Genomic DNA, 10,414 nt, shown 5'->3' with positions numbered 1-10,414 from the left:
AATGCAGCACAGCTAACAGCAGCCTGGACAGTACTGCACACGGATAAATATGGCCCTAGAAAGGACCGTTGAGGTTCTTGAAGGCTACACTCACTCCTAACACTCTCCCTGCCTATGCAGCACTTCTGTCCCTAATGCCAGGTGCAACGGTCTGCAGAGGCGATTTTGAGAAAAAAAAATTTGCCACTGCTAACAGCAGCCAACACACAGCTATCAGTGGCCCTAATAAGGACCTTTGGGGGGTCTTGAAGCCTACACTAACTACCAATTCTTTCCCTACAGCAGCTCAGGTACAAACAGCACTGTCCCTCATCTAACTCACACCGCATCTGAGGCGAACCGCGGGAGGGGCCGACTTTTATGTTCGGGTGACACCTGATCTTCCCAGCCACTCACAGCAGGGGGGTGGTATAGGGCTTGAACGTCACAGGGGGAAGTTGTAATGCCTTCCCTGTCTTTCAATTGGCCAGAAAAGCGCGCTAACGTCTCAGGGAAGGAAGTGAAAATAACCAGAACACCGCATGGTGTTCGTTACGAATAACGAACATCCCGAACACCCTAATATTCGCACGAATATCAAGCTCGGAAGAACACGTTCGCTCATCTCTAATCTTAAAGTTAGAAAATAAAAACTGATTAGAAAATGGAATATGTGTCACTGTCTGGTTTTAATTAGTAAAGCATATAGGTGATACATTCCCTTTAAATTTTCAGCTTATATGGACAGTTCTACTTTAATGAACGGGTGCGAACAACCAGCATGTACAGGAGAAAGCCTGTTTGTGGAATGTCGTAGTGACAAATGAGCCTTGTAGGATAATTAGTCCCCACCCTGGGCATACACAATACAATGCGTGCAACAGACCAACAGCTTAGCAACCACTTGATACTGTGCAGACGCTCCTGCAGCACCTGATCACATCAACTGAAGTCATTGCAGAGCCTACAATTACAGATCCGGTAAGAACGTGTAATTAACATTAAGTAAACCTGTACTGCATTGCATCTGACTATTTACATATCGGGATACAAGACCTCTATATTTCCAGGGACAGGTGATGCTTATCGGCCACATTCACCTGTGCCTGTTGTGCTCTATCGACCAGCCATGAAAATGCCTACAAACTTCAATTCTAATTCAAACCCATTCTAGTAACATCATGGAAATTAAAAATGTGTCATGCATGACGGTCAAACGTAGATGTATTGTGTAGTTTAAGTGCTCCACTTAGCAGACAATCATAAATGTCAAATATGAATATAGGGATATTCTCATAAGGGTTATATACCACTAAAGAAGTAGCTGCAACATCGTAAGGACACGGAGGACAAAAGGCAGTACTGTTACATTGTAAGATAATATTTGGGAATGAGTAAAATATGATGTCCCCAGATAAATATAAAAACACTCCGGCTCTATATGGGCTGGCTGGTTGCTTTTACATCTCAAGAATACCGCCATGTGATCTGATGCATTGGAATCCAATGCATTAGATCACATGCCGTTACTCCTGAGATGTAAAAGCGCCCGGCCGGCCAATATAGAACCGGGCGTTTTTACATTGGGCCCAAAAAATAGTCCTGGAACTATCTTTTGGGCTGGAATACGTGGGCTGCTGCATGAGCTCCTATGGGAGCCCATTACAGCAGCCGGAGGTAGCTGTAGTGGGCTCCAATAGGAGCATATAACGGCCAGCCGTGAAAACGCTGCCTGATGTACGCTCGTGGGAAAGCGGCCTCAGTGTGTAATGGTGACATGTATTTCCTCTGCCCATGTGCATAACCTTACAGTTATCAGTGTTAAACCTCATTTGCCACTTTTCTGCCCCCAACTTATCCAGATCTTTTTGCAAGCGACTTGTGTCATCCCTTGTGTTAATATCTTTAGATAGTTTTGTATCATCTGCAAATAGTGATATGTCATGGAATGCACTTGCATGACGTGCCAGCATGTTTCCTTTTTGCACGCACCCATTGACTTCAATGGGAGTTTTAATTAAATACATCAATTGGGCCCCCTTCCTTTTTTTCCTGAAAAATGGATTGTACCCGTATGACACTCACGCGTTAAAATTCATGAAAACTGGACAAAAACCAATGTAAAATACACATTGCATTGAAATTAGTCAGCTTCTCACTGACTAAAATCACACTCTGCTGTGTGAATAAGGCCTTACACCTAACGGGACATTTTCTTATTATACCAGATTTTATCCAGAAGTTATTTCCCATTTATCTGGGGACATCATATTTTACTCATTCCCAAATATTATCTTACAATGTAACAATACTGCCTTTTGTCCTCCGTGTCCTTACGATTTGGCTGCTACTTCTTTAGTGGTATATAACTCTAGTAAGAATATCCCTATATTTATATTTGACATCTATGATTGTCTGCTAAGTGGAGCACTTAAACTCCACAATACATCTACATTTCATCATCATGCATGACACATTTCTAATTTGATCAGGTCTAACATTGTCTTTTATATAGCAATTTACACTGTTATTCAGTTCTAATCCAATACTATGTAACTGCAGATTAAAAGGAAAGCAACATTCCATATTGGGGATGCATTTTGTTGTCCTCATCTAGTATTAGGGGTAGGGAATAAAGATATGAAGCAGATGCAGGAAGTGGACTGGTGATTTCACTTCACACATTTTCCAAATACATGTATCATCGTTGTAATTTCTGTAATGATGCATATCATTAATCTTCATTTCTTATATAATTATTACATTTCTGGTTGGTTGGCAATTACAGTATACATTTTACACATTGCTACAACTACTATGAACAGTACCATGTATGGACCCCTTGTTTTCCAACTGCTTGTTAGATGATAGCAGGGTACTAGCTATTGACCACCTTATTCATGGCTCCTCAAAAATATCCCTCACCGGTGTGCCAATATGCCAGTAATGGTGGGACATACACAGAATTGACCCTCGTCTCTCACACATACCTCATGAGTGTCCCTCTTTTGGAGGGATAGTCTCTATACTTTTGACTCATGTTCATTTGACCCTCTTTTTCACCTTGAACATTCCGTTTTTGGACCAAAGGAATTTGCATCAATAAACTTATTATAAAAACTATGTATATGTTTCCTCACCGTATTTTAGACCCTAATGTATATATTAATCCACAATATGGTGTAATTTGCATTTTAAAAATGTATACATTCTGATTATTTTTGTGTTACTATTTTAATGAAAACCATTCAAACATATGGATATGCATGGGAAAGTGGATATCCTACACAAAGAACCATAAGTGTAGGTTCACTCGGTGGAATATGACGGTATTTCTGCTACATATTTTGCTGCAGATCCTCATCAGTGTGTAGTAGGATTCTGGCTTGGCTAGTGAGAGGCCTGCGATGTGGGTCAGGAAGGCTATCGTTACTCCTTGAAGAGAACACGTAGAAGGTAGTGAGGAGACTTTTGAATCCATCAATGCTCCTCTGGGAAATATGCAAATACGAATATGGAACAATACCTTGCAGTGCCACCTGTTGGAAAGCAGCAAAGGTGGCACTTCAGAGGTATTGTACCACCTTCCATTTACATATTTCCCAGAAGAGAATGGATGGCTTTGTAGGTCTCCTCACATATCCTCTAGGTGCTCTCTTTAAGGAGAAACGATACTCTTCCCGACCCACATCTCACTAGTCAAGCCAGAAACCTACTGCATACTGATGAGGGGTAATCACCCCGAAACAGCTGTCTGTGTATGGTTACTTTGTCTTTGTCTTCTAATTTCTAGTCACTGTTAAAAGACTTGTTTAAAAAGTCTGACATTAACTTCCAGGAATGCTGTCCTCCAGTAGGTGGCGATGTAGAGATATTGGTCTATCACCATTTGCATATATTTTCAGAGGAGCATGCATAGCCTTATAAGTCTCCTCACTCACCTTCAAGGTGCTCTCCTTAAGGAGAAACGATACCCTTCCCGACCTAATTTTTTTTTTTTTAAATACACAAGTTTAAAAAAATGAAAATGTTTCAGTAAGTATTTCTAATTATTAAGAACACTAATAGGGGGATACCTTAATAAGTTGTTATGTTAAAGTAATGTATGTCTATTTAATAAGGATGAGCGAGTATACTCGCTAAGGCACTACTCGTCCGAGTAATGTGCCTTAGCCGAGTATCACCCCGCTCGTCCTTAAAGATTCGGGGGCCGCCGCGGAGCAGGGAGCTGCAGGGGAGAGCAGGGAGGAACGGAGGGGAGATCTCTCTCTCCCTCTCTCCCGCCCGCTCTCCCCTGCTCCCCGCCGCGACTCACCTGTCAGCCGCAGCGGTCCCCGAATCTTTAAGGACGAGCAGGGAGATAGTCGTCTAAGGCACATTACTCGGACAAGTAGTGCCTTAGCGAGTATACTCGCTCATCCTTACTATTTAACCCTTTCCAATCCAATTTGTATCCTGGTTTTCCTAGGGGGTCATACTCTTTTTCTGCCATTATACAATGGTGCTATATGCTGTCTGAAGCCAGTACTGCATGAGGTGACACATTGGATAGACTCTGACAGCAGAGAGGCTGGCAATATACAGTAAGAGAACCCCGACGGACGTCTTCTAACATCAGAGCTGTACAGCCTTAAATCATAATGTCTTAAGACGTCAGACAGTGGATTGGAAAGGATTAATAAAGGTAATGCGCTCATCCTATGTTGATCCTCTAGAATGAAGCTACAGGACCATGAAGTACCAATTCATAACAAAATCGAATAAACTATGTATTTGGGGGGGTGTTTTACAGGCATATTTCATCCTGGAAGACCGCATCCTGGATCCTGCACATCTTTTTGTAAAAGTAGATGGAAACTATTTTTCAGGAATTCTCTGGCTACAATGGAACATTAGTAAAACCATACTACTGGCTCTACCCAAGCCACAATTGTTTGAAATGCCCATATCATATTCGAACAGGAGAAGAATCCCGCGTTACCTATGGAGAGTTCTATGAGGCATTTGGCTTTCCGTATGGACCAACAATGCCAGAAAATAAACAACTGATATTTTATGAAATAAAAGCTTTCAATGGAGCCGCCATACAGAAAGGCCAAGTTACAAACTGTACACTTTTCAACCTTCATGCAGAGTCCATGTTGTTCGAGAAGCATGGCTATATAGACTCCTTCCTCTACCAGCATATCCCAGTTGGCTACCTAACTCTCTACACAAACTTTACTCCTTGCAATGAGCATGGCCATTGTTGCATTAGTAAGATCTATGACTTTATAATGAGGTATCCTGAGATGCGCTTAGACATCTATTTCTCACAGATGTACCATGTTGCGGAAGAGTTTACATTTTCTTTTTGGAACAAAGAAGCATTAAAAAGTCTGGCTGGTCATTGGCCAAGAGTAACACTCAATCCGTTGAGCAACGGAGTATGGAGAACGGTTCTTTATGCGTTCGTGAAAGATATTCCAGAGAGCACCCTGTACCAACCCATTTTGCCTGCTAGGGCTTCTGCCGACAGTTATAATGCCCACATGATTCATTTTATCACTGGGATTAAGCCTTACTTTGTTGACGATCCAATAGTTTCTCAACCTCAAGAATCAAAACGGCTTCCGGAGTATCAAAGAGAGAAGATTTATCCTACTTTTTTTCCTCAGCCTCAACAGGGCTTCTTCCAGTCCTATCCTATGTTTATGTCCCACTTGCCCATAACACAAGGTCCAAAAGAAGTTACTTCTAAACCCATACAAATTGTCCGGCATCTAAAGATGCCAGTAGATATTGGTAAAGTAGTGAACTCAAGTGACATGGCACCAAACGCAAGAAAAATGGATGAGGTCATAGTCACTGAGCAATTGGTCAAAGAAAAGGGTAAAGAAGTAAAAAGGGACAGACGGAGAAAAATTACCGACTCTGGGAAAAACTCAAGCACTAAGAGTTAAGCCATTTTCACACAGCCGAGAAAATCACATGAGATTTGTGTGTTGCGAGACGCAAAAATCTTGCATGAATATGAACCCCATTCTTTTCAATGGGGTCATACCATGAGCAATTTTTTTATCGCATTGCACCGCGATATGGGAAACAGATCGTGGCATGTCCTATCTTTGGGCGTGCCCTCGCTCCGCATTGCCTATTGTTTTCAATGGGGCTGGCAGTAGCATCGCACCACGTGCTAGGTGCACATGATGCAATTCGAGAATTCCCCATAGAAAACAATGGGAGAAACTCCACGATCCTCCGCCGAGGCTGTCAGCCATGGCAGAGGATCACTACTTCCCCGAAGCGATGCAAGGTGGTTTTGATAATCGCATGTTAGCGAGCATGATATCATGGCCTGATAGCACACTCGCCTGTGTGAAGTTAGTTTTAAGGTACCTTTACACGAGGCAAAAGTGAATTCGGCAACTAGTTGACCCATCTACAAGCAGCCACTGACGGCAATGAATAACAAACTCACTTGTCAGAGTCACTTGATGTTTGCAGAACTAAACACCAAATGTAAACAGGAGCCACTCAGTCTGTTTGCAGTGAATGGAGGCGGGTCGGAACTATATCTGCCGCCATTCTCTGAACATTCCCTGTAAGACACGGAAGCAATACTCAGTGGGACGGCTGTTGGGCACCTATGTGCCCGACAGTCGTCCCATCTAAAAGGTACCTTTTATGTCAGATACAGAAAATACAAGAATACAAGATACAAAATATGACTACTTATGTTCTCATGTTCAGGCTTTAGTCACACAAACATTTTTACATTGGCCAACAATTATGACCCTCTGAAGCGTTGGCTTCCAGGGATATTCGTTCAGATTAGCGGCGTAAAAACCTTCCCCCCGGAAAAAAATAGCACACACGCATCCGAAATCAGCGACCGAAAGTATATGCTGCTGTAAAAGCTAGGTCTTGCTCTATCTTTCTACTGATATACGCTGGTGGCTCCCATAGACTCCTATGGGAGCTGCAAGAAAAGGGAGGGGGAGGCAGTTTAGCAGCATCCAACGCAGGGATAAGCTTACGGGTGCCTCTATTTAGGTATTAGAAGTCATTCTGTGGAGTTATGCCCAGCAAGGGATATCTGGGCTGCAGCTTATTTTTTCGGTAATATGTCGCACCCGAAAATAGGGGAAAATGTTAATTAAGCTCAGGAATTGATCGCGTCTTTTCTTCATTCCCACAATTTAACGGCGCATGCGGGCGACCGTAACAACGTACAGGAGGCAATTATTTAACAATGTTTCTGCCAAAGCATTTTACTGCAGTGAAGGAAAATTTAGCTTGCCTAACCCCTTGAGGACGCGCCCTTTTTTTTTCATTTTTGGTTTTTCCTCTCCACTTGCAAAAAATCATAACTCTTTTGTTTTTCTATCAACATAACTGTATGACGGCTTGTTTTTGGTGGAGCCAGTTGTATTTTTCAATGGTACTTTTTAAAGTACCATATTATGTACTGGAGTGAAATGCGAAAAAAAACTCAATTCTAGCATCTTTGGGGGGTCTTGTTTCTATGACATATGCACTGCAGCAATAATGACATGATAACTTTATTCTATGGGTCAGTACTAGAGATGAGCGAGCATACTTGCTAAGGACAATTGCTCGATCGAGCATTGTCTTTAGCGAGTATCTCCCCGCTTGGGAGCAAAGGTTGGGGTGCCGGCGCGGGTGACTGGTGAGTTGCGGCCATGAGCAGGGGAGAGCGGGAGAGCGGGGGGGGGGGGGGGGAGGGAGAGTGAGATCTCCCCCCTGTTCCTCTCCGCTCTCCCCCACCACTCCCCGGCTGCCGGTGGCACCTGAACCTTTGCTCCGATCGAGCAATTGCCCTTAGTGAGTATGCTTGCTCATCTCTAGTCAGTACGATTAGTACAATACCAGATTTGTACTATTTTTGAAAAATAATATATCTTTGGAAAAAGATAAAATATTTTCTGCTGCCATCTTCTGACCGCAATAACTTTTTCAAGCTCCATTTACACGGAACGAATGTTGGGCAAACAATGCCCGACACTCATCCCTGTGTTTCATTGCGCCCATGCGGACGGCTTCCTTTGAAGTCAATGGAAGCCGTCCGCTCCGTGGCCTGCCCGCAGCTGACACTGTGGATAGGCCTTGGATCCCGCGGGAAAGCAGGGGATTTAAAAAAAAATAAAACACTCGTGCGGCGGTGTGCCAGCTGGTGTTTCCACCCACATTCGCAGTGAAGAAGATAGAAGACCCGCACAGCTGCACAGAGGATCCAGATGGTTAAGTAGTGTCCTTGGCCGCGGGCAGGGTGGGATTTCGCTGCGGGCTCCCGCCGAGCAGGCTGGTTCACGGAGCGGCCAGCAGGGGGGTGGGGAGGCTGCAGGAGATTTCTCTTCTCTTGCTCCCCTGCCCATCTCCATTGCCATAACACAGCAGCCGTTCAATACTGAACGGCCGCTGCTTAAACTGAACAATGAGCGATCAGCTCATCGTTTATGCAGGATAAACGATGTGGCCATTAGCCCCACATACCATGAGAAAGTAAATGCTTAAATATGTTGCGCCATATGCTAATTAGATCCAAACAGTCTGCTGGTCATAGCTGGACCATGCTAGTCACTACGAGTGGAGTCATGGGTTATATTCTCCGTGCGTAATGCACGCAAACACGTTCGTCTGCAGAAGCCCTTAAAGTCCAAATTGTCTTAGTCCTTCAGGGGTTCCTTCTTTATGTAATGTGGTCTAGCTTTATGTAAGCGGCTGCAGCGGCTGCTCCCCAGACCTCATTACATGCAAAAATGCATATATACACAACTACATGTATTTCTGTGCTCCATATACTTAAGGGCTCCTTCATACTGGCGATCACAATATCGCTGCAAGAAAATCGCGGTTAATCACATTTGTGTACACGTGATTTTTAAGAGTCAGCATTGTTCTTTCCTGAGAATTATCTTGCCTCGCTGCCGTCTGCGATTTTCTCATGCGAAAGTCAATAGGAATTTCTAATGTTGAAAACGCATCGCACAAACATCGCAAGTTCGTGCGTTGCGATGTGATAAATCGGAGGCTCCATAGAGAAACATGGGGGAGAAAAAAAATCGGAAAACGCAGAAAGATAGGATATGCTGTGATTTACAGATCTCACAACATCGCAGGACAGGAAGCATCGATGTCAATGCGCTCCCTCACATACTGCATTTTTGTGACATGCTCTATCTTTGTGCGCATTTGCACCCAAGCGCACACACCCGCATGAAAGCGCGCACTGAACTGCACGATCGTGTGGTGTTAATCGATAACTCCGGGCACTAAACAGGTTGCTCAGCTGCTTCAATCACGGCGTGGATGTGTCCTGCGCTGATGTGAATGGGCCCAGCAGCGCATAAAAGTATGGTAAACAGCGCTGCTGCACATGCAAAAGCACATGATAGTATTCCCTTCACAGTGCAATCACGTTTACCCGCCTACACTCGCCTGCAGGGGCCCTAATAGAGTATTTCAGCTCGTAAATACACACAAAGATAGGACATGCCCCAATTTTTTTTTTTACGCAGTGAAAATACTTAATTTTGAATGAACTTACTTTAATCAAAGGGTTCTATTCATGGGAATTACGGATGCAAAAAAAGCGTTTGTAAATTCGCGGAGAATATAAGCTTGTGTGAATGAGCCCAAGCAGCTCATCAACCTATTACATTCGATGGCTTGTGTGAAAACAATTGCAACCTGTTGTATTCTGCTGCGTTTTTACGAGTGAGAATAACTAAATCTCGGCCGGCATCAGACCGCACACGGATGTCGCCTCCGCGGATAACCCTTACAGGGAGCAAGGATTTAAATAAATGCAAACCTATATAATAAATGATATTTTTGCAGTGAGATAGATCTATTTTAGCCATGGGTGGACAAGCGCTGTGGATGACACTTTAACCCTTAGCTCACTTCGATATTTCTGCAATCACAACTCACTGTGCGGTCAAGAGAGACAAGAAAGGAATTTATGATTTTTTTGGAAGATTTTCAATAAAGCATAATGCAAACTTGTTAAAATGATGTATTTTCTAGCATTTTAAGCGATAATTGCCAAGTAGACCACATCACATTAAAGAAAGGCATTGAACTTCAGATCTAATATCTTACAACTATATATTCAAACGGCTTATACACTGGTTACCCCAAACCAACAATAGTTACTCTATATATGCCGGTTTCACACAAGCATATGGTCACAGCGCATAGTGCTATTCAATACTTGACAAGTGCCGTACGGCACACTGCAAATTATGGTCATCTAAGCCCAGCCTAAGGTCCATTTACACGGTCGGAGCCGTAAAAATGCCTGAACAGCAAAGGGCCTGACGCAAAAACACCAAGGGCGCAATGCCGTGGGGCCCGGGGAGACATTTCTTCTTCCCTCCCCCTCGCCGGCTCACCTCTTCTCTCCTCCCCTCCCAGTTCTCTTCTCCAG

The 10,414-nt window shown here is 43.6% G+C and overlaps 1 protein-coding gene across 2 annotated transcripts; it reads left to right on the top strand.

The window, feature by feature from the left end:
* The first annotated feature begins 918 nt into the window (after nt 1-918).
* On the top strand, nt 919-7,667 carry APOBEC4 (apolipoprotein B mRNA editing enzyme catalytic polypeptide like 4). Of its 2 annotated transcripts, none has more exons than XM_066594705.1 (2): nt 919-960; nt 4,772-7,667. In XM_066594705.1, exon 2 carries the CDS (start codon nt 4,830-4,832, stop codon nt 5,919-5,921), a length of 1,092 nt encoding a protein of 363 aa, XP_066450802.1. In that variant the 5' UTR covers nt 919-960; nt 4,772-4,829; the 3' UTR covers nt 5,922-7,667. The 2 variants fall into 2 exon arrangements, with proteins under 2 accessions (XP_066450802.1, XP_066450803.1); XM_066594706.1 differs by lacking the exon at nt 919-960 and adding an exon at nt 4,558-4,663.
* Nucleotides 7,668-10,414: the final 2,747 nt, after the last annotated feature.

Source organism: Eleutherodactylus coqui, chromosome 3 (genome assembly GCF_035609145.1).
Source record: "Eleutherodactylus coqui strain aEleCoq1 chromosome 3, aEleCoq1.hap1, whole genome shotgun sequence".
Taxonomy (NCBI): domain Eukaryota; kingdom Metazoa; phylum Chordata; class Amphibia; order Anura; family Eleutherodactylidae; genus Eleutherodactylus; species Eleutherodactylus coqui.
Note: the sequence above shows the minus strand (reverse complement) of the source record. Positions and strands in the feature narration are given on the sequence as shown.

Excerpts from the sequence above, each read along its gene's own strand:
- APOBEC4 (XM_066594705.1), top strand. The coding sequence starts at position 4,830 with ATGGAAACTATTTTTCAGGAATTCTCTGGCTACAATGGAACATTAGTA.